Consider the following 23,790-nt stretch of genomic DNA (forward strand, 5'->3'; position numbering starts at 1 on the left):
TCCTGTCTGTTTACAAACTGTTCTTAAAATTCTGGTGAATCAAACACATTTTGTCATAGCAGGTTAGAGTAATGAAGTCTGGTATCTCTCTGGCTATATGGGTCAAATCACTAAGTTTTTAAAAATAATGCCATTGTTTTTAATTTTCCTTGTATCTTTAAAATTGACTGGGTAAACCCGAGTATGTGTACTGAGTACAGGATTTTTCCCCCCCTAGGATGATCGCTTGAAGATAGATGTGATTGACTGGCTGGTATTTGATCCTGCGCAAAGAGCTGAAGCACTTAAGCAGAGCAACGCTATCATGAGGAAATTCTTGGGTACGGCACTGTCAAATATCAGTGTAAAACTACAGGGGGGAAATGATTAATGAATCTGAAATCTGTCACTCTTTAATCATTTAATCAGCAAAAGTGATGGTTTACTGATATGCAGTTAATTTATCTTTCAGCTTCTAAAAAATACGAAGCAGCCAAAGATGTTTTTATAAAGATCCCGCAAGACTCTATTGCAGAAATATACAATCAGTGGGAAGAGCAAGGCATGGATAGTCCACTTCCAGCTGAAGATGACAATGCCATTAGAGAACATTTGTGTATTAGAGCATACCTGGTAAGACTATGATTAAGGTACCAAGAAGGCATGCTTCCTTGTTCCAGATATATGGGGGTGAGCTAATATGACCCAAATGTGAGAAAAATGGACTCAGCTTATGCATAGAGCATCCTTTGGAAAACTGCCTCATGTTTTAATAGCTGAGCACTGGTACTATCAGCCAGACTCATTTGGAGGCTGATCCTTTGTTCTTAATATCTTCACTCTGCCTTTCTCCTTTAAAAGGATCCTAGGCAGCTTACATCATTAAAAGACAATATTTAAAGCTAAAAACAATGCGTATACAAAGGCAACTTGCATCATTAAAAGATAATGTGACCAAAAAAGCTGCTCAACTGTTTACTTAAATAGGAGTAAACACTTCTGTCTCAATTTAGGAAGCCCATGAAGCTTTCAATGAGTGGTTTCGGCACATGAACTCAATGCCACAGAAGCCTGGTCAGCCTGGACAAGGAAGTTTCACTGAAAAGGTAGCCCATGAACTTAAAGAAAAGAAATATGAGGTAAGATAAAGAGTTATTTGATTTGTTTATTACTGTTGCATGACCTCTATTGAAATATAAACCCTTAGCCAGAAATATCATCTGTGCTCATCCATGTGAATTGTCCCACACCTTGCCAGCAGCCTTCCACAGTCTGGTGATTTCCAAACAGCTGTATTGGCTGGACTTGTTGAGAGTTGCTGTCAAAATCATCGAGGGGGGCTGCTGCAAGCTAAATGCCAAATAGATCCACATCATGAAATTATTTACAAGCATGATTGAGAGTCTCATTTTTACAGACTCACAGATTCACAGAGAGAACTCTTGCATAAAAAAATGTTACTAGCAAACTTTACAGTTAAGCATGTAACTGTAAATTGTTGGCTTTTTGTGACTATTGTGAACAGCATTTTGTACCACTGTTCCATTCATACACCTGGAGTTCAATAATTGCAATTCAGATTAAGTTGGAAATGTTATTTGGCTTCTTTATTCCACTGGAGAGCAGTGAAGTAGTGATGTTTAACTGGCACATAGTCAGTTTCCCAACTGTGGTCAAATAGTTCTTTTGCACTATTTTCTGTTAAGACTTTCTTTAGGGCCCCAGAGCTGTTTAGACAGTTGTGTAGTGTGTATTTAGCATAGGGGAAGGGTGTGCAGCAGTGGGCTGCCGAACGTTTTTGAAGTGCAACTCCTGTAATCCTCACCCTTGCTGTTCTGATTAGGACTGATGAGAATTGGGTGGGGAGGGTAGGAAAGGAGACATTTTTCACATCTGGTCTAGAGTGTCAAAGAGTGTCAATTGTTCAGATCAGTCTGAACAATTTGCACCAGAACTCTCCTTATAGTTTGTTCATGTATTAAAGGGAACAGATGTGGGCACAGTATGATTTTTTTAAAGCATTTAATTTCACATTTTGTAGCATTTTGGGATTCATTTTTGCTTTTGTTTTTCAGGTAGACTACGGTATTTGGAAGGGTCTTTTGGATGCCCTCACAGCTGATGTGAAAGAAAAAATGTACAATGTCTTGCTGTTTGTTGACGGAGGATGGATGGTTGATGTCAGAGAGGTAATGTCTACATATTTCAAGGAGATGGGTGCCTAGCTGTAATAGGAAAACAGCAGTGGTCCACAAGCTTAGTGTGCTGATATGTGGATGCTCAAGTATTCACTTTCTGTTGCTTGACATACTGTTGACTGACTGCTAGCTTTGTAATAACTGTTCCATGAAAAATCTCAGAATACTTATGTGACTATTGTGTCGTCATAAATGGAGAAACAGAAAGACAGATAGCTATAAGCTGTGAGAGTTTTGCTTTTAATATTCAGCAACATGTACCTCACACAATATCAAAATATCTGATTTGAGTGTTTCCAAGATCATTAAGTAGGCTAGCTTGTGGTCATGGGGGTTAACTTTGGATTTACTGGAACAAAGCAAGCTAAAGTTATACAAGACATATTTGCTAAAAATTTATCCACACTTTTTAAACAAGGATGCTGAAGAGGACCCTGAACGTACTCATCAGATGTTCATGCTGAGAAAACTCTGTTTGCCAGTGATGTGCTTCCTCCTTCATACAGTATTGCACAGCACAGGACAGTACCAGGAAGACCTGAGGCTTGCTGACTTGATCGCATCAGACCGGCATAAACTCTACACGGTAAACTAACAGCCTTGGACTTTTTTGTTTTATTTCTGAGCACTCTGTTTGTCTACTTAGTTGTGAGAATCTACCCTGTAAGAAGCACTTATGTCTCTTTATATGTATATTTTGTCCAAAATTTCAAAGAGCACAAGGCAATTGTAGGAATATCAACTATTATGTATTGGGCTCCAGTTCAGTCATTTCACTGATATAGATCCTATCAGCAGAACTGTGGGATTCCCCTTTAATTCAGACACCCTGAAAATCAATTTCAGAAGGCTGTAAGAGTTTGGGGCACTGCAAAGACAAATGCGGGGAGGCGGATAGCTGTGTTGCACTAGTGGAATTCAGCCAATGGAAGTGTATTTAAGCCACATTGCAAAATGATTGGATAGAAAAGTTGCGCTGCTATTTTTAAGGAGGAAGGGCACAATAGAGAATGTTATGAAGAGGGACTGTAATGGCATTTGGTGCTGGTAGGCTGACAGCATGAACAATTGTTTTCCTCTTCAGTATAACATTTCTGAGAATTAAGAATACTCATGACTGTGTCATTGAATGTTTTTCTCTGTGGATGCCAGATTTCAAAGCAGATACAGTGGTGCCCCGCATAGCGACGATAATCCGTACAGCAAAAATTGCTGCAAAGCGATTTCGTCGCTATGCAAATATAAAAAACCCATAGGAATGCATTAAAACCCGTTTAATGCGTTCCTATAGGCTTAAAACTCACCTTTAAGCGAAAATCCTCCATACGGCGGCCATTTTCGCTGCCCGGTAAGCGAGGAATCGGCGCGGAAACACAGCGGCCGGCCGTTTTTTTACTATGCAGATTCGTTGTTAAATGGGGCGCCCATTAAGCGAGGCACCACTGTACAGTAATTAGGGTGATAGTGAAGGATAGATGTGTGAATACTAACTTGTTTGGGGGTTATTATATATGAATACTATCACTCTTTCCCATAGTGTTCCTGTTAACCTGTCTGTTCTGTGATAAATCCTTACAGAGGTATTGCTAACTTAAGTCATACTTATCCCTTTTTCTTTAGGTATTTTCTAAGGAAGAACTCCGGAAATTGCTACAGAAGTTGAGAGAGTCTTCTCTTATGCTTTTGGATCAGGGTCTTGATCCTCTTGGATATGAAATTCAGTCTTAATCTTAGCTATGTTGTTTCACTCACGTGAAATAATAAAGTTGGATCCAATAGCTTTTCTTCTTCCAGCAAATGGAAGGAAGGCAGCCATTCAATTCAGCCCACAATGTTTGGTCTGGAATTATATTAAAGATATTACAGTGTAGTGATGCTAGTAAATTGAACTTTTGTATATGTGAATGACAGCTGTTCAGATATAATTTTGTATTTTTTTTCAATAAAATTGCATATGGTTGGTGGATTAGTACAAGCAAATATCTTTAGCACTTAAATCTACAAAATGAGTCACTTGAAGTAGATTCAGTTCAAGAAGATGCTGAACTGTGAGTTTTGAACATACAAACTGCCTGAACTAATATGGCTCAATAGAGAACTATGATAGGGGAAGATAAATTTTGGCAAAAATGTTGACTTCTAAACAACATTTTAATGTGCCATTTGGCAAACTTTTGGATTGAAGAACACAAAAAGAGGTGTTCTAGAACACACGAAAGGCCTATCTTGCCCAATATTCAGCTTCCCATAATGCCCAAAGAGCTGCTTAAGGAAAGGAGACATAACAGTACATGTGCATAATAACACTCCCTGGCTGGTGTGCACCACACTGAATAGCTGTTATGAGTAGTAGCTGTTGAGTCTTATGTTCCATTAATGTGTGCAATCCTTTTTGAAGTTGTCCAATTTGGTGGTGATTAAGTATGAATACGTTTCATAGGGTGGTGGTTTTTTTGGAAGAAGCAATTCCTTTTATTTGTTACATTTCAACATTATTGAATAACCCTAATTTTAGTATTGTGGAAGAGGAAGAACCTTTTCTCTGTCTACCTTCTTTCTGTCATGCTTCACTTCTGTTGGCACCGGGGGATTTTGCCAAAAGCCTTTTCAATCTCCCCTTCTTCAGAAATTCCTATGTGTGATACAGAGAGGCAGAGGGCACTAGCAGCAAGCCCCAAACAAGAACCATCAAATCCCAAAAAACACAATGTGGTGGAAGAAAGAGATGTACCCCACAACAAAGCTTTCTCTTACTTAATGCTTACTGGAGACAAGGAAATTAAAGCGCACAAACTGCTAATATAGTAACAGATTTTTTAAAAACCCACAAAGTACAACTCATTTATGGGCCCTGCCTTCATTTTACTATACTCCCGGTTCCATAAGGAAGTAGTGCCCCCCCATCAGTCACTACAGGTTTGTCTACCATAAATATATAAATATACACAAAACATATAGACTTGTAGAGTATATAAAAAATGTAGCTACATCTTTGGACATCATCAGACTGCTTCTAAAAAATTCCAAAGGACTTTTTCTCATCCATCTGCTGGAGCCAGCTGTTTTCTCTCTCTCTCCATGCCGACCAACAGATGAGGGAACAATGTGTACAAATGAAAGTGACAGCAATATCTTTTGTCCACCTCATCTTCTCCTGGCTTTACATCCTATAGAATAACGCAGCAGCCTTGCAGTAAAGTAGGACTATCATTATCTTCAGGAACTGACATAAAACCATTTTATTTTACAGTGGAAACTTGAAGATTTGGATTTAAAAGAAAATCATTCCTTTTTGTTTGCAAATGTTTTAAAGAAATACTTGTACTTCCAGTACTATTTGCTACATGTTTGCTTTCACCAAATTGCTTACTATTTTCAGGAAGAGAGTAATGTTTCCTTGTTTGCAGTGTTCAAGTTCTGCAGATCAAGGAACAAGAGAGCTAGTTTACATATGCCTCAATATGTTAGGGCTCTGAAGAATTTTTTTACACCACAAAAGAAATCAATTTCAATTCATATCAAATGTGTACATATATCACACAAGCAAAGTTTAAAAAACGAAGTCTATCAAGGATGATATGTTAGCACAGACTAATATGGCTACCTATTCTAAAATAAGCAGTTGTGAATTTCCACTGTTATGCCAGGTGGACCCATTTGTTTCCTATATTTTTTGCAAATAATACAGCAAGCATCATTCTGAGACGGAGCTGGATAGCCTGTGGCCCTCTAGCTGTGGTTGAATTCCAGTTTGCACCAGTTCTAGCAAAGCCTAACTGGTGGTGAAATGTAATACACACAATGGTTCATTAACACCTGGAAGTCTGAGGGTTCCCAGCTTCTGCCTAAGAGGAATGAGTGATGATTGCATGGGATCTACATAAGCGTTCTGGCAGTTTTCTGACCAATTCTGTAATGTAGGCACCCTGGAATAACCATGTTATTACTCATTCTAGACAAAACTAATAGCGGACATGATATGTAAAGGCTGATTCATACATGTCTGGTCACCCCTTCTTGGCTGCACTGCAAATGTGAATGGGCTGCCATCTAATATGAGAGCTAGAACTTTTTAATTGCTTTCACCTCACTTCAACTTAAGATATTCCCCATGCATCAGTTCACCCAAGTAGCTGAAATACAGTTTCAAAGCAGTCTAGTGTACAGTATTTTTATGAGAGGAGCCATATCTTGAGGATGTGGCACTGCAGAAGTTCTCTGCTTGTTCTTGGTTTTGCATTTCCTCACTAGGTGCCACAGCTACAAATGCATGCCTTTTAAGATGGCTGCATAGTAGGCTGAGGAGGGCAGCATATGCACCGGTGAGCCCTTCAACTTCTTTCCAAGAGCCATCTACTTACTGTACTTGCTTGCTAGTTGGCAGAGACAGGGAATATTAGGCGCCTCCCCCCCCCCCAATTAGTCATTTGTATACCTACTCTTACTGTGTTCCAATGTGAGAGACCACCTTTCTTTAATAACTGGTCCCAAAAGGAGTTTCTTATCCCTATCTTTCCCAGTTTTGAGCAGGAGAGTGGGACGGTCTGGTAAAAACCCGGAAAATTGGAGGGGGGAACAGTCCCGCCCCTCGTTTTTCAAGGCCTCAACATTTCCGGAAATGTTAGTCTCGACTCCCACCCAGTTGCTAGCGTTTCTGCATCCCTTCTGAATGCCGGGGGGGGGGGGGTGTGTGTGTTCTCCCCTCGAGTCGTCCGAAATGAGCGAGCGAGGCAGCGGGAGACCACGAGCTGGGGAGCCCGGCCACCTCACTAGCAGGGCCCTCCGAGCGGAGGGAAGGCTGGCGTTCCTCACTGCACATATTACACTGTATGTCCCCCCCCCCCCCTCAGCTCTATAAACCGCCCTGAGAGCAGGCGCTGGTTAAAAAAGGGGATTAACTTAGAGACCCGAAGGACAGCGCGCGGGACCCGGACGTTTCCTGCGGACCGCCGCGAGAGGTCGCCGCCCTCGGGGAGGAGGAAAGCGACCGCCAGACACCTTGGGCGCCTCCCGCGGGGCCCCGAAGCTCCTTCGCTCCCGGTCCGTCCGCGGCAGCCCGCCTCGGGAGACCCGCCTCCTCGCTGAGCGGAAAAGGGGGAAGCGAGCGGGGCTCGACTTGCGCGCCCGAGCCGGGCCCCGAAAAGCCCGTGGCCAAGGCTTTCAGAGCTCGGGAACGGTGTGTACGTGTGTCGGGTGGGGAATACTGTGCATCGAAGCCTTTCCTCTCGTCGCCCCCCCCCCCCGATTCCCAGCAAGGGAAGTCGGCGCTGCTTCCCTGCCTCTGCAGAGCCGGTGGCGCCGGAAGAGATCCTGGGAGCCGGAGCCACGTGGCTCGCCTATGGGCGGCTGACAAGGAGGAGGAGGAGGAGGAGGAGGAGGAGCGGGGCGTCTGGCCCCGCCGGCGCCTACCTCGGGGGCGCGGTGGCTGCTGCTCCCGCCACCGAAGGAGCCGCGCCGCTGCCGCTGCCGCTGCCGCCGCCGCCGCCGCCGCCGCTTTGGGACGAGGAGGCGGCGACGACGACGACGGGGGCGAGGAGGAAGACGGGCTCGGTCCCCATCATGGGGTGGCTTCCCGAGCGGGGCCGCCTGGCGGCGGGGCTGCTGGTGAACTTGGCGGCGTCCATCTGCATCGTCTTCCTGAACAAGTGGCTGTACGTGCGGATGGGCTTCCCCAACCTGAGCCTGACGCTGGTGCACTTCGCCGTCACCTGGCTGGGGCTCTACGCGTGCCAGGCGCTGGGCGTCTTCGCCCCGAAGAGCCTGCGGGCCCGGCAGGTGCTGCCGCTGGCGCTCAGCTTCTGCGGCTTCGTGGTCTTCACCAACCTCTCGCTGCAGAACAACACCATCGGCACCTACCAGCTGGCCAAGGCCATGACCACGCCGGTCATCGTGCTCATCCAGACCGCGGCGTACGGCAAGACCTTCCCCACCCGCATCAAGCTCACCCTGGTGAGGAGAAAGAAAGAAAAGAACGGGCAAGGCGGGCGGTGCAGGGACGGAAAAGCCCCCCCCCCAATCATCACCACCAGCAGCAGCAGCCTCTTCCCCTCAGGAGGAGAGTCTGCCCTTCGGTGTTTCCCTCAGCCACCTCCGCTGCTTCCCCTTTATTGACCGTTACCCCCAAATGGCGGGCGCTTGAACTTCTGAAAGGAAGGTAGCGGGTCTGGTGCTTTCTAGAAGAATTAACTGGGGGTGGTGGGTGTTGTAGTCCTGGAGGGTCACCACGTCGGGCAGGACTGGGGATAGGGGAGGTCCGGCCCAAGCAGTGTCACTCTGCCCAGGCGACTCAGAAGGACACTTTTCTGCCACTGGTCAGGGATGAGAGCAGGTGCCCAAGCCGGCCTGGCTTAAACCTGGAGAGCAGGGCCGGCTGAAGCTGTCTGAGGTGAAAGACAGGATGTGGCCATCACCACCATTCCATGTACAGGATTTAACTGGACTGGTAATGGAATATTACTTCAATATGGTAATGTGACACAATTGACTGTTATATCTGAGGACATCAGTAGCTTGGAGGTGGGTGGGATGTGCAAAGCAGACTAACTTGAGGAAACAGAAAGGAGATGATAGTACTAACTCTAGTATCCACTTCCTTTCTTTGCCAGGTGGAAGGCCAGTCTTGCCTAGAACAAAGCAAACTACAGTACTGTATGCCTTTTTCTTCTTAGGAGGAGGAAGTACCGTAGATGCCCCCTGTCCACATACACCACCTTCTGCTTAGGAGAGCAAGAACCGGTTCACTTGGGCATTTGTCCTTCTGTTTGGTCCATTGATGGGTTGGTCCACCTTTTTTCCCAGCATCCGCTTGAGCAGACCAGTTTGTCCCAACCCACACCTTTTTCAACCCTTGTCAGGGATTCTACTATTTGTGCAGGTTGGGGGGCTCCAATGTAATCCATTTCCAGCAAGTGTGGCCTCTTGGAATGGAGTAAACTAGAGTCTTATATAGCTCATTCTGATGTCAGTTTCCTGAATGATATCAGAAATTGAATGCTTTCCCTGATCATCTGCAAAGGGTCTGGGGAAGTGAAATTTTTATTGTGTCCATCACTGATACAACTTGTGTCAATTAAATTTGAAACTTACGTTTCTTTGTGTATTGCTGATCAAAACTGGAGCTGTGGGTAGTTTCCTGACCTGCAATGCAATAGTCAAAGAAAAATATATTTGAAAATTTAATCAAAGTGATTCATTGAACCAGCAACAATCTAGTAGAGGTAACAAAACAATTTAGCTTCCCCTGACCCTCTACAGACAATCAGGGGAAGCATTTAATTGACACACAGGTTGATATGTTGTGGATGTGAAGAATGTGCTAAATGACACATCGCTATTCTCCCATGACTTCAGCCAATCCTTTGCAGCCTGATCCAGCCCACACCGAAACAGCCAGTCTGGATACACCCTAAGACTCTCTATTTAACATGCAGAGAACAACACTAAGCCCTGTTAAATAAGAGCAAGTGTAAGCATCCCTATTTTTAATTCCCTCCTTTTCAACACTACATTGGAGTTTGAAACTACTGGAAAATGCGGAGAGCTTAGATTGTGAAGTACAGGTGATAAAAAGGCGACAATGTGCACATGGTTGTTTTGCTTTTGTTGATGTTAAACAATGGGGGTTTAAATGCATTTCTTGACTGACCAAAGTGTTTTACAATCTTTATCATCTTGGGAATCTTGTGAGGTTTATATTACTTGACGAAAGCCCCTTCCCAAGCTTCACAGCTAAATGGGCTTGGAACTCATGTCCTCCGTACATCAATCCAATCCGCTTAAATAGTTATACAGTACATGTCCGCTTGTTAGCTCTAAGGTTCCAGTGTTCTTCGCACTGGAGTGCTTTCATGCTTGCCTTTCCTGACAGTCATCTGTCAGAATCTTAGCAAGCCATCTTGAGCATCTTTGTGAGTCCCATGCAGTGGAATTTCCAGATCAGTTTTGTGGAAGGAAGTGGTTCTGTTAGTACCCTTTTCTGTGAACTGTCATCTTTTGTGCCAGTTTAGTGCCCAACTGCTACTTTTCTTTGAACAAAGTATTGTGCTCCATTAAAAGTGATACAAATCTTTTCCAAAATTCTGGACAGAAGTGTTGTGCTGCTACTTCCATCTCTCTTAAGGGGTAGCACAACTTGTATGTGGATTTTATCCATGAAAGTGCTCTGGCTCTCTCATATTATAAATTAAAAAAGTGTACAAGCATCCATGGAGTGAAAAGTAAACATTTGGGTTGTGACAATATGAATAAGGAAGCTGTTTCTTCGTGAGTTGTAGTGACAGCAAATGCATAGAAAATATAACACTAATTTATCTCTCTCCCTCTCCTACAGATTCCTATCACATTAGGTGTTTTTCTAAATTCCTATTATGATGTGAAATTTAATCTTCTTGGGATGGTATTTGCCTCTCTTGGTGTTCTAGTTACATCTCTTTATCAAGTGGTGAGTAATAACAATAGCCTTAAGCAGTATGCTGATTTGGATTTAGAATAATAACCAGGTTGATATAATTGCGATAGTAGGCAATTATTTAGAACACTAAAAAAAAAAAAAAAAATCAAACAGCAAGATTTTATGGATAAAATCACACTTCTTCAAGGTTATATACTGTACCAATATTTATGGATAGTGCAGAAAAATGGTAAATAAATGTCCCAAAAAATCAAGGCAGGTGTCTAAGCCAGGTCTGCTTTTAGTGAGTTCAAACCAAAAAGCCATCCCTAGGATGTGGTCTCAAGCCCCACCTCTGTCATCGTGGGTGCAGTTTTCCACCCAATTTTTTAGACAAAGGTTTGCCAATCCCTCTGTGATCGCCCCTCCTCCATAGCCACACATTGCCAGGTTTTGAAACATAAAGTTTCAACATTTCAAACATGTTGCCTGAGGTGAGGCCTGAGATTGTGCCCCAGGGTTGGTCTGCGGTCTTGGTTTTAACTCCCCTCAGACCTAGCACAGCCACCTGCCATGAATTTTGGGGACTTTTATTGACAATTTTTCTCCACTGTCCATAAATATTGGTGCATAAGCCTGAAGAAGTGGGATTTTATCCACAAAAGTTTACTGTTTGATTTTTTTTACTGGTCTGATAAAGGTATCACCTGCTCTTGCATTTCTGGACCACAGAGCCTTTTCCTAATTTTTACAGGGAGGGGGGCAGGCATGTTGATGCAATGCTGATCAGTTCCATTCTCTCACTAGTGTTGACATGCACATCTCTTATTGCTCTTTTATTTGGCAAGACTCTTAACACTAACATAATTTTGCAGTAGCCTTAACTATAGTAAACTAGGAAATGATACAAGATAACCAAAACCATTTATCTGCAAGCCACAGGTAAAAATCTGTATGTGTATTTTATGTGCTGCATTCTTCATTTTAAAGTGAAATGTGCACCATTTGCTTTTTTAAAAAAAATTAGGAAGTACTCTAAGCTTCCTATGCAATAGCCTACAGAATTATGAAACTGCAGCTACACTTCCTTTTTGTTTGTACTCCATTCAGAATTTGTAGCTGTGCATGAACATGAAAGGAGTTGATGACTCCTGTAGTAAAGTCTTGCACTGCTGTACTTTGAAATGGCCTTTATTTAACCTATTTGTCCAAAGTTGCTATTTGTCCTCCCTGTATTGGGCCTTCTTTATCCTAGTTAGTTAACTTCGCAATAATTTATGTGAGGAAGATAGATGTTATTCCCACTGCAACAAAATGAGAGATAAAGCACAAAATACTTTTAAAAGACCACCATTTTGTGACTGAGCAGAATTCTAATTCAGGCTTCTCCAGTGTAGATAAAAATCCATTGCTTTTGAAACATAAAAATCATGTTTTATGTAAGATTTTAAAATACAAATATAAGAGGTGCCTCCTTCTTTACAAGAATAAGGTTCAGAAAGGAATTGTTTATAATACAAACATACTAGTCATTTTTAGCTGAAACAGCTGACATTATTTTCACAGCACCATATACAGAAAAATATTTTTCAAAATTATTCTCAGCTTTACAATCCAAAAAACTGAAAGCTCCAAAAGGAAACAGATTTCTGATGTTCAAGAACAGGGGTCTTTAAACTTTTCAGGAGGAGGGCCACATCATATATTTTACACATTTTTGAGGGCCTAAGGAGGAAAGGGGGACCCAAGCAATGCCCCACCCTTGCTATCTTTGCAAAGACAGAGGGGGTGGGGGAACACTTACATCAGACTTCACTCCTGTTCCTATCCCCGCTCGGGCATAGGAAGAGGTGGGAAGAGGAACAAGCGACCCTCCACCCCAGGGATGGGGGATCGCTTGAGTCCCCCTTCCCACCTCTTCCTATGCCTGAGCTGGATAAAAAGGGCAAGTGAGGTGGTTATGGCCCGTGGGCTGTAATTTGGAGACCCCTGTTCAAGAAGAACGATGTATACAACCCTCTTGAATACCTAGGTGGCATAAAAACTCTTCTACGTGGGTAGCCACTGTGTGCTAACTGCTTCTTCAACCATTTCATACGCATGGTTGCTTAGGTAACTGATGTGCTGGCTTGCAGTAGTCATTATTTCTAGTCCCTAATATCACCTAATAATTTGAAAGAGGGGTTTGCAAAGTACGGCCCGTGGGCCACTTGCGGCCACTGTGCCTTTTTATCCACCCCTTGCAGGTGGGCCAGTCAGATACACACGCTCGCATATGTTCCTTTGGCCCTCAAAAATTTGGAAAATATATTATGTGGCCCACATGGTGAAAACTTTGGAGACCCCTGATTTGAAAGAACAAAGGTCAAATAGTAGCAATTGGAACAAAGGTCTCCTTTTGCTAGTGCACCACTAGAGTACAACAGTACACTGAGTGGAATTTACCTGAGTGTTGATTTAACATCCTACATTTGGTTTCATTTGGTATAATTTAGTTAGACTAGCAGTCAGGTACTGCATTGTAACAACTTTTAGATCTAAACTTAGCCCTTTTTTGCTAGATCCCAGCAAAGATCTAGCTTTTCCAGACCCTCAGGTTGATTTGATCTGTTCTTCTATTTTATAGGTGTTATTGTTTGATTTGTTGTTATTTCTCTTTGATTTTATTGTTAACTGCCCAGAAAAGGGTAGTGTAAAAATATATGAAATAAGTATTTTTTTTTCTGTCACTGCAAGTCTACATAACAGAAGCTCCATTGATCGAAAATTCTAAACTTCTAGCAGCTTTAGATGTTCTGCCAATTAATATGGGTAAATGAGGCTGTGTTGGTCTGTACGAATTTCTGGGGGAAAATTGTATCAACACAATGATTTGGTGAGGTGACTCATGGTTTTCTTTTGTACTAAAGCTGGATGTTACTTGCAACTTATTCTTGTATTTTTCTTGGTTTCAGTGGGTAGGAGCAAAGCAACATGAGCTACAAGTAAACTCTATGCAGTTGCTCTACTATCAAGCTCCAATGTCTTGTGGCATGCTGTTATGCATTGTGCCCTTCTTTGAACCTGTTTTTGGGGAAGGAGGAATTTTTGGTCCCTGGACACTTCCTGCTGTGGTAAGGCTTCTTTATTTTGGGGGCTGGGAGTGGGAGTTCTTAGCCTCTCGCCATTTAAGCACATGTGCTTGAGTCTATTAAGTAGCACAGTCAGCATGAAATGTGCAGTAATTGTGGCACTCCAGGTGGAAGATCTTCAACTTCTTGATCGCCCATTTCAGATATGGGAAAATCATCCAGCCTTGAAAACACAGGAGTGTTCTAAACTAAAGCATTGGATTTAGGCACTAATTTATAATCTCCTGATTTTTGCAAGGGCAGGTAATAGGAATTATGTAGAGGGGGTCTAAACTATTAAATGGATTATAAAACTTACACTTAACAATTCAACAGATGATAGTTACAGAGTGTGTTGCTTACTATACTTCCCTGAGGATTGGGTTGAAGTCACATGGTGGAGAACTCTTGCTTGGTCTGGTCACTGTCTTGATAGGATCCCCCTGTGCACTGCCATAAGATTCATCAGACACAGGCAGGATATAAATATGATTAGATTTAATAATGATCTGGCAATTCTCCTTAATTTGTATCTGAAAAATAAATACCAATGTAGGAGAGAAATAACTCTGCCATAGCTGTCCAGAATTTTTTTTAATACAGTGACACCTTGAAACATGTTGGAGTATTACATTAATTTTGTTTTATTAATCTACAGTTTATGGTGCTGCTCTCTGGAATAATAGCTTTTATGGTGAACTTGTCTATTTACTGGATCATTGGAAATACTTCACCAGTAACGTATCCTTTTCCATTTTCTTCATCATTTCTCTTACTTTCAGCTAAAAAAATACTCTGTAGTTTTTAGGATGGCATCTTTAATAAAGTTTTAAAAATGTGATGTAACTAAAAATTATACCTTCATCATGAATGCAAGTCTGGAAGGGCACATTCCAAAAACTGTGCTGTATCCTATTGGGTATGGGGCTCTCCAGTTCTCTCCCCTTACTTGTTTGTACTCCTTCGTTCATCACCGCAGAGTGTCAACCCAGTGTGTAGCAGCGGCGGTGAAGAAGGCCAATTCCATGCTAGGTATCATTAAAAAGGGGATTGAAAATAAAAGAGCAGACATTAAAATTTCATTGTACAAAACACTGGTAAGGCTGCACCTGGAGTATTGAGTACAGTTCTGGTTACCTTACCTTAAAAAAAAAAATAGTGGAACTGGAAAAAGTGCAGAAAAGAGCAACTAAAATGATGACAGGGCTGGGGCACCTCCCTTATGAGGAAAGGCTACAACGTTTGGGGCTCTTTAGTCTACAGAAAAGGCACCTGAGGGGGGGACATGATTGAGATGTATACAATGATGCAGAGGATGGATAAAGTGGATAGAGGGAAGCTTTTTTCCTTCTCACACAATACCAGAACCAGGGGACATCCACTCAAATTGAGCGTTGGGAGAATGAGAACAGACAAAGGAAAATATTTCTTTCCCCAGCGTGTTGTTAGTCTGTGGATCGCCTTGGCACAGGATGTGGTGATGGTATCTGGCATAGACGCCTTTAAAAGGGGATTGGATACATTTCTGGAGGAAAAGTCTGTCACAGGTTACATGCCATGATGGGGATGTAAAACCTCCAGGCTTAGAAGGGACGTACCTCCAGATGCAGGGGAGTGGTATCAGGAGACAGGTATCTAGTTGTCTGGTATGGTCTCAGAGTCATCTGGTGGGGCTACTGTGAGATACAGGAAGCTGGACTAGATGGGCCCTTTGCCTGATCCAGCAGGGCTCTTCTTAAGTTCTTATGTATACCTTAAGAATGTTAAGCAATTGGATTTGATTCTGCTAGAATGATTTTTCTGCCTTTGGATACAGATCTCTCCAAAATAGCACAAATTCCCAAAGTATACAAAATTAATATCATTCTAGAAACCATGTAGAGCTGATATTGTTTTATAGTGGCAGAGAACTATGTGAGAACCAAAATCCTGGGTTAACAAGATGGAGGTGACCAGAAAGCATGTCCCTGTGCAAAATTAGGCACAAAATTAGGCATTTATACCTCATTGACTACAAGAGATTTAAGTCAAACTTGGTAGAGGATTACAATCCCTAGCAGTATAAATAAAAAATCTTCAGCATGTTTTACGTATCATCATCTTTCAGTGTATGTATGTTCCTTAACAGAACTGTGTAGCTACAATATGTTTGGACACTTCAAATTCTGTATCACCCTGATGGGAGGGTATATTTTATTTAAAGATCCTTTGTCAATTAATCAAGGCCTTGGAATTACATGCACGTTGTTTGGCATTCTAGCTTACACCCATTTCAAGCTCAGTGAACAAGATGGGAACAAGAGCAAGCTGGTTCAGCGCCCATAAGCCAAGTGTTGATGTAGATGGCAAATGTGTCTTTCTGATATGCACTGACTTTAAACCTAACAGCTTGACTGGGAAGCAGATGCATCCTTTTGTTAATAAGGTACTGTAAATTAGCTCTGTTTTGAAAAGAAATCAGACACTATGCGCAACTCAATTTTTACCATCTTGGTCTGTGTTGTTTTCTGTTACACAGATAACTTTATTTACAGGACTGTTTGCAATTACAATGGTAGTTCTATGAGAACTCCTATTTATACCAAATGAACTCATCAAAGCAGAGGTGGCATTTATTGCCAAAGGGATTTTCTCTGTCCTTCTCAGCATATCAGTGTTACCATTGTCTAGACGTTGTGTTAATAATTATGAAGTCAAATCAAAGCTTCTTTATTTGGTACATATTAGACTTTTTTTCTCATCTCTTCATTTTTTGTTTTGTTTTTGACAAGGACTTAATCAATGAAATCCTGATTCTAAAATATTTGTGCATAGATATCTTTTTTATGTTTTTGATGACATGATATGCATTGATTTCAGAGAGATGAAGTTTCTTTGCTCTTGATTAAGCAAAATTTGGATATCCTACTGCTGTTAAGGCTTTGCAGCTTGATCAGATTTCTAACTTTACAGCCTGTTTTATAGTTCAGTACAGGGCTGGTCCCTGTAATTTGAAATATTTCTCTTCCTGCTCTACTTCTGGGCTCAGTAAAAGCTGTTTTAAGAGAGCAATTTCTTAGCTGTCTTCTTGGGCCAGTGCAAATGTAGTGGTTCATGTTGTTCATTGGTGTTTTACTTCAGCTTATGTGCAAATTTTCCCTGAGCTTTAAAGATAATTAAGAGTTAGAGACAGTAAGTGGAGAAAGACTGGGTAAGGCAAATGTGGTTTTCCACAGACTGATCCCTTAACATGACTAAAAGATCCATAGACTTTGCACTAGCCCCTTACAATGGGGAAGCCCAGGCTTGAATAGTAAGATACGGGCCCTTTATGAGTAGTACATATTATAACTGGATTGAAAAACAATCAAGATGTCAACTTTTTGTAAATGTTTGAAAGCATAGTGGAGTGAGTCTCTTCTGGAAGAGGTAAATACCATTTTCTGGGTGGAGAAATAAACATGTATAATAAGTAGTTGCCTTGTATACTAAATTTGATTTATTTTATATCAGTAAATGACTACTGTCTTGTTGGTTTATAGATCTTTGAACTGTGATAGTGGTGCATCTTGACACATATTGGGCTGAGTAGATCACATTCACACTGAGCTATTCCCAAGAGGAGCAACTAAAATTAAAACACACACAATTATTATATCAGGAAATAGCAAATATTAAGCAATAGAATGTATAATAAATATGGGGCAATATAGGGTCAGAAGAAGCAAACTCATATGGCTAATAGGGTTCTGAGATTTGGGATTCACTGTGAAGTTCTTCATTGCCAGAGCAGAGTATTTGCAGAAATGCTATATGGATGAAAAAAGTAAAAACAGAAGGATTTTTTTCCTAAATCACACATAGAGTGAGAAAATAGGAGCCACTAATGTGTGAGGAAATTACTCCCAGTAGATAGATTAGGGATGACAAAGATAACCTCTCCTTGATCTCATTAGACTGTCTTTAAGCTAGGGAGCATTGAGATTCTGGATGGCAAGGATCAGCTGGAGCAGAGTTCAGGTAGACACAGCACAAAGATTCACCCCGACGATTCACCTCAGAACCCTCCCCCAGAAAAATCAATATGGCTACTGTTGTGTCTTGTTTTATCTGGTTTTGGCCAAGTTGACTAATGTGGTCTGGCCTCCTGTTAGTCATGCGTCTTCTTCTGGGACAGTCATAATCGAATAGTCCATTTGACTAAACAGGAAGAAGATGGACAGACCATTCTTGGATGTTCCTTCTTCTCAGACCTCCAGATAGTCCTTTTAGTATAAACACAAAAGTTGATATATCTGGCCTTTTTATAGAAGGGCTAGCCTGTGAGTTGACTGTTTGGCTGGGATATTCCTGTCTTCTATGTAGTTTTGATGTGGGTCCTTTAGAGGCCCAAGGCTATTTATTTTCAGCTACTGTTTTTAACCTATACTTGGCCTGACAAGTTTTCCAATTAAAATAATCTGTGGTGGGCATATACATGTATAGACAAAATCAAGATTCTGCAGGGTTGTTGTGCAAACCTGGCTGAAAACTGAAAAGTGTTGTTACCAGATGTTTTCAGTGATTTCAGCAGCACAATATGGAAAAAGCAATCTCACAAAACTGACTTGTGTAATGTGGCCTGTGTTCACTTTTCTGATTATTTGGTTCGCTGTTGTCAAAACCAAATCTTTTTTATAACCTATTTTAATATTACTTTAATTATTTTTGTCAATATTATTGTAGCAGTAGACTATTTCATCTCATGACCAGCTATATCTTAAGCATTATACAGATAGAAGAATAGTAAAAATACATTGTTAGATATCTATAGCTAGCATTAAGAACAAGCTACAAAGATATATGTTCAGAATAAGTGCATTGTATTCTGGTGTGCACTAAAAAGCAATTTGCACTAATTTTGTGCTGTGCACAAGCTTTCCTGAAATATAAATACATCACAGAGATCCGTTGAGTTAAAAATTGACTAATTTGGATTTTTGCACAAAATGGCCTCTAACCAGGGTGTAGATTAAAGAACCATAACATTTTACAATTCAGTCATGTATTGGAAAAGGTAACAACGTCTTCCTTCAGTCTAAGTACAATGTATCCTGACCCAGGAAAGAATGCTGACTAGAAATGGGGATGACCCACCATTTTGGCGAGTTGTCCTGCTTTGTGATTCGTCAAGGTTGTTGACTCATGAAGCTTCCCCCCATGAACTGACGAACTTCATCGAACTTCATCGATTCATGGGCGGGTTACTTTAAAGAAACCTGACCCCCCCTGCCGTGCCACTGCCCCCTGCTGTGCTGCTGACACCCACCCACCATAAAAGCAGGCTAAGGGAATCCAGGCTGCCCTTTGAAAAGATGACAGCTGCAGCTTCCCTACTCTAAACGAAGCCACAGCCACCATCTTTGCAAAGGGCAGCCAGTGTCCCTTTCTACAGGCCATTGCTGCGGAGACCAGCTGGAGACTATGGTGTCAAATATGAACAAATATTTAACGGTTGTTGTGGGTTTTTCGAGCTCTTTGGCCATGTTCTGAAGGTTGTTCTTCCTAACGTTTTGCCAGTCTCTGTGGCTGGCATCTTCCTCTGAAGATGCCAGCCACAGAGACTGGCGAAACGTTAGGAAGAACAACATTCAGAACACGGCCAAAGAGCCCGAAAAACCCACAACAACCATTAGATCCTGGCCATGAAAGCATTTGTGAATACATTAAATATTTAACGAATCAGCGATTGGTGACAAATATTGCAATCCGGTTTTTTATTCATCCCCATGTCTATTGCTGACTTTCTGCATCTGATTGAAATATAACATGGTTTACAATTGTAAGATATTATTTTAAATACTGTGTATGATAAGAATGTACAGGATACAGACAGGATGGTGTAAGTTGCAGTCTACACTGAGTGGGCTTGCTCAGCAACAAAAAATGCAAATGAAATATCAAGTTTATTAAAGAGCATTTCGTCCAAATATACAGAATGAAGTTTGGTGTGTTTCTTAAATGAAGCCTTTTGTTTTTACTTACTAATAAAATAGTTCTTAATACTGTATTCATCTTACGTATGGAGTTTGCCTAAAGTAATATAACTTATCTTCCTCATCTTGGCATCGATATTGTATTTGTTTAAGAAGTTCCTGGGCATGTGTCCTGAGCCACTTTGAGTCTCTTGTTGGGAGAAATGTGACATCATCATCATCATCATCATCATCATCATCATAGTGCTAAGTTTGGGAACATGTGAAGTACAGTACCAATGCCACACATGCTTAATTAATTGTATGTCTGATCTCTTATATATTTGCGTATTTTACTTCAGACTGATTTCTCCCCCATAAATTTTCAGTCACAGGAGGTGATATGATCAGTTTGGGAGATAAAGAAGATCTCTTGTTAAATAAACAGATTTTATTGATCTGTTTATTTGATTGATTCTTAGGCAATGGATATAACCATTATATTAGTGCCAGCTCAGTGCCAATACCAATGTCCTCTTTCTAAGTAATACATGAAGGTTGGGCTAATACTGTTCACATGAATGTAATTTTTTAAAAAAATCAAGAGCACCCAATGAAATGGAAGGCCTAAAAGAATTCAGGAGAGGGATTGATATTAATAATACCAGAATACTTAAAAACGTATATGAATGAACGGCCATGATTCTTTGCTAATATTATCAGTAGCATTTTTAATTACAATTTTAATAAACTTGAAAAGGACAACATTAACATCTGTCATCCAAAGCTGTATGAAAACTGTCATACAGCTCTTCAAGTCTGTTCTGCTTTTGGCATTAGTTGTACAGGTACCATAAATAGTACAGAGGCACTACTGATTCCTCTTGAATCAGGCCTCTGTTATTCAAAGTATACAAGACTCCTTTTATAAAAAACGAGGCAACCTTGACATTTCTTCAGCATCTCAGTGCCCACTGCAAATTTCTCCAAACAGGAAGGAAAAAATATGCTTACAAGGCCTTGCAATATTCCTTAGAATACATTCTCTAACCTTTCATTGGACCCAAACATCATGAAAATGTCAATGAGATATGGGAAAGATTTGAGGTGGGCCTGCTTATATGGGTTATGGTGAGAAGGAAGATGACACCACCGCCAAGGCCCAGTGGACGGGCCATCTCCCCTTTCTCTTGAGCAGGGAGATTGAGACCACCAGCTTCCCAATGGACCAGGGCAATGTGCTCTGGGCTGAGTAAGTACCTGAGAAATCCAGAAATAAAGAACCCGAGGTTCAGAAATCTAGACATTGGGAGGGAGAAAGACCCAGGTGAATGGGAGCACCCCCTAGAGGAGGAGGAGGCAACTGGCCCCTGAATGCTACAGGATATAAAGTGGGCTCTGGAGGCAGGAAAAGAAGACCAGGAGAAGGAGGGAGACGAACGAAGAGATGAGAGAATGTTCTACAGTACAAGCATGATAGTGGAGGAGTCTGAAGAGGAGGGGAAATGCCTTAGAATAAGTAGGTAATCAAAGGCAATTTGTATTTAACTGCATTTGCTTGTAAGAATCCCTCGTCGCCCAGGCATCTTTCATTTCCCCCCTCTTCTTGTTAAAGAGTGTAACTGGGCCAGTAAAGTAGATTTCATGATTTATCCATGAAAACAGCAAGAAGAACGGAGAGAAAATGTTGGGGGTAAAGGAGGAGAAATATATATATACTTATTTAAAAGTGAGAAAAAATGTATTCTGAGATGGACTAGCCATTTGCACTCTACAGATAGTAGCTATACAAATTAGAGACTTGTTTTGCTTACAGGTGGATTACTTGACCAAATTATTTAGTCTTTCAAGAATGTGTTCTTAATCCCCCAAGTAAATTGTACAATGTATTGGTGACAGCTGTAAAAAGTTGATTCTTAGGCAATGGATTGCTTAAGATGCATGTAATCATCACCTGATTTCAAAAGTTCACAAGGAATTAATCATAAAGAGGCTTTAACAGAATGTGTCAAACAGCTTTAATTATAGTCTATTATTTCTTATTCTGATTATCTACATGTACATAAATTTAAAGACCACCTAGCTAGGCTGCTATATAATCCATTAGCAGTCTTTACTGTTCATTATAATTGTACAAATGTCTACTCATAACTATGTGCAACTGAATTCAGGATTACATTACAGTGGTGCCTTGCTTTACAATTGCCCCACATTACGACGAAACCACATTACGACAATCTTTTTGCGATCGCAAAACGATGTTCTGAATGGGGTTTTTTCACTTTACGATGATCGGTTCCCTGCTTCAGGAACCGATTCTTCGCAAAACGACAATTTTCCTCTAGCTGATCAGCGGTTTCAAAATGGCCGCCGGGTAAATAAAATGGCTCCCCGCTGTTTTCTGGGATGGATTCCTCGCTGCACAGGCACCGAAAATGGCCACCCTACGGAGGATCTTCGCTGGACGGTGAGTTTCCAGCCCACTGGAATGCATTGAAGGGGTTTCAGTGCGTTTCAATGGGCTTTTTATTTTCGCATTACGACGTTTTCATTCTACAGCGATTTTGCTGGAACGAATTAACGTCGTCATGTGAGGCACCACTGTATTAAATATTACTTTCCAGAAATAAGGAATTAAGTAATAGTTTATTACTCTCATTCTTTCAATATCAGCAGTGGACTGTTGATAATATGCATATTTATTTAAATATGTTTAAACAAATAAAATTGAATTGGTGAATAATGTAGTGGTCAGTAGCCTATTTCATGTATTCATAAAATAAGCTATTTTTAACCAAAAGCTAAGTGCAAAATAAAGAATATGTTGCCATGTTTCTTCTTCTCTTTAGAACAAAGGAGCCCTGTTAATTACATTTTTTAAAAACTGAATTTCTAAAAGACCATTTTTAACACGTACTGTAGTTAGTTACAAAAGTTCTCCTAGGAGTGGAGCAAAGGTTGTTTTGAAGGATCTTGTTCTATCAGTCATTGGTCAAGGAGCATTCCAGCCGACAGAAGCTCTCGAAAATTTGTTTTGGAGATAAATAACCAAACTTTGAAAAAAGGAAACACCTTCCAATAGTTATTTAAATGCCGTGTACTTTGTGTGATCTTGGACTTTGGGCTTTAGGTTTATACAGGGCTGTCTGGATAGCGCTTTCAAGAGTGACTATATAAATTCCTCAGTGAAATGCTCATCATGTTTCTTTGCTGCTGCTGCTTTTTGGCAGAGGACAAGTCTGGGCAAAGATCAGTCTTGTTGATCCAGAGTATTGCTGGATTATTAAAGCCTGCCTAGTCCAGTATCCTGCATGCTACCTCACATCCATTATGGTATATACCAGGCATCTCCAAACATTTCAGTGTGAGGGGCATATTATATATTGTACACATTTTTGAGGGCTGTAGGAGGGAGGGGGCACCCAAGTGATCCCCCACCCCTGCTTTGTAAAGACAGCAGGGGTGGGGGATCATTTGGGTCTCCCTTCCCTCTTCTTCCTATGTCCAGGCCGGATAAAAAGGCAAGGTGGTGCAGATATGGCACATGGACCATAGTCTGAAGACCCCTGGTATATACCCTTAGTATCTCCTGTTAGTTTAGGTATCTAGCCGTCAAGCCAAAGGCCTGGAGTTTAATTCCCCACTATGCCTCTTGTGAGTAATAGCCTGTGTGGCCATGGGCAAGTTGCACAGTCCCAGGACACCCCATAAGAAAGAAATGGTAAACCACTTGTATGTATGTATGTATGTATGTATGTATGTATGTATGTATGTATGTATGTATGTATGTATGTATGTATGTATGTACAGTGGTGCCTCGCTTAACGAGCGCACTGTTTAATGACGAATCTGCATAGCGATGCATTTTTTGCAATCGCTAATGCGATCGCATTGCAATGTTTTAATAGGCAAAAGTGTTTCGCTTACCGATCTTTGCATTGCGATGTTTTGGGAACAGCTGATCGGCGGTTCCAAAATGGCCGACGGGTGCAGAAAATGGCTGCCCGCAGCGTTTTCGCGCCCTGCCCTCGCTTACCAGGCGGCGAAAATGGCAGCCGGATGGAGGATTCCCCGCATAGCGGTGAGTTTTCCCCCAATAGGAATGCATTAAACGCAGTTTAAAGCGTTCCTATGGGTTCCCCCCCGCGCATAGCGACGAATCCGGATATCGGCATTAATCC

The 23,790-nt window shown here is 41.4% G+C and overlaps 2 protein-coding genes and 1 long non-coding RNA gene across 7 annotated transcripts in view; 2 read left to right on the forward strand and 1 right to left on the reverse strand.

Moving 5' to 3' along the window:
- Positions 1-4,146, forward strand: part of NUP107 (nucleoporin 107) — a 33,548-nt gene extending 29,402 nt beyond the window's left edge. For all 5 annotated transcript variants that reach the window (XM_020786039.3, XM_078376916.1, XM_020786040.3 and 2 more), the window contains exons 23-28: positions 218-320; positions 452-612; positions 993-1,118; positions 2,055-2,168; positions 2,596-2,763; positions 3,798-4,146. In XM_020786039.3, coding sequence (XP_020641698.3) covers positions 218-320; positions 452-612; positions 993-1,118; positions 2,055-2,168; positions 2,596-2,763; positions 3,798-3,905 — 780 coding nt within the window. In that variant the 3' untranslated portion in view covers positions 3,906-4,146. The remainder of the gene's footprint in view (positions 1-217; positions 321-451; positions 613-992; positions 1,119-2,054; positions 2,169-2,595; positions 2,764-3,797) is intronic.
- On the reverse strand, positions 1,127-7,220 carry LOC110075125 (uncharacterized). The gene is made up of 3 exons (XR_013537074.1): positions 7,085-7,220; positions 4,728-4,809; positions 1,127-1,322 (listed from the first exon to the last, which is right to left on the reverse strand). It is a non-coding gene; the product is annotated as an uncharacterized LOC110075125 (long non-coding RNA).
- A 354-nt stretch (positions 7,221-7,574) lies between these two features.
- Positions 7,575-18,923, forward strand: SLC35E3 (solute carrier family 35 member E3). Its single transcript, XM_020786055.3, has 5 exons — positions 7,575-8,126; positions 10,507-10,617; positions 13,521-13,679; positions 14,335-14,417; positions 15,815-18,923. Exons 1-5 carry the CDS (start codon positions 7,737-7,739, stop codon positions 15,999-16,001), a joined length of 930 nt encoding a protein of 309 aa, XP_020641714.2. The 5' UTR covers positions 7,575-7,736; the 3' UTR covers positions 16,002-18,923.
- The last annotated feature ends 4,867 nt before the right edge of the window (positions 18,924-23,790 follow it).

The sequence above is a fragment of the Pogona vitticeps genome, chromosome 5, assembly GCF_051106095.1.
Source record: "Pogona vitticeps strain Pit_001003342236 chromosome 5, PviZW2.1, whole genome shotgun sequence".
NCBI classification, from domain to species: domain Eukaryota; kingdom Metazoa; phylum Chordata; class Lepidosauria; order Squamata; family Agamidae; genus Pogona; species Pogona vitticeps.

Bases quoted from the DNA above. Each gene is read 5' to 3' on its own strand.
- SLC35E3 (XM_020786055.3), top strand. From the start codon at position 7,737: ATGGGGTGGCTTCCCGAGCGGGGCCGCCTGGCGGCGGGGCTGCTGGTG. The intron at 8,127-10,506 runs GTGAGGAGAAAG...CCTCTCCTACAG, and splicing joins CCCGCATCAAGCTCACCCTG to ATTCCTATCACATTAGGTGT. The intron at 14,418-15,814 runs GTATCCTTTTCC...AGAACTGTGTAG, and splicing joins GGAAATACTTCACCAGTAAC to CTACAATATGTTTGGACACT.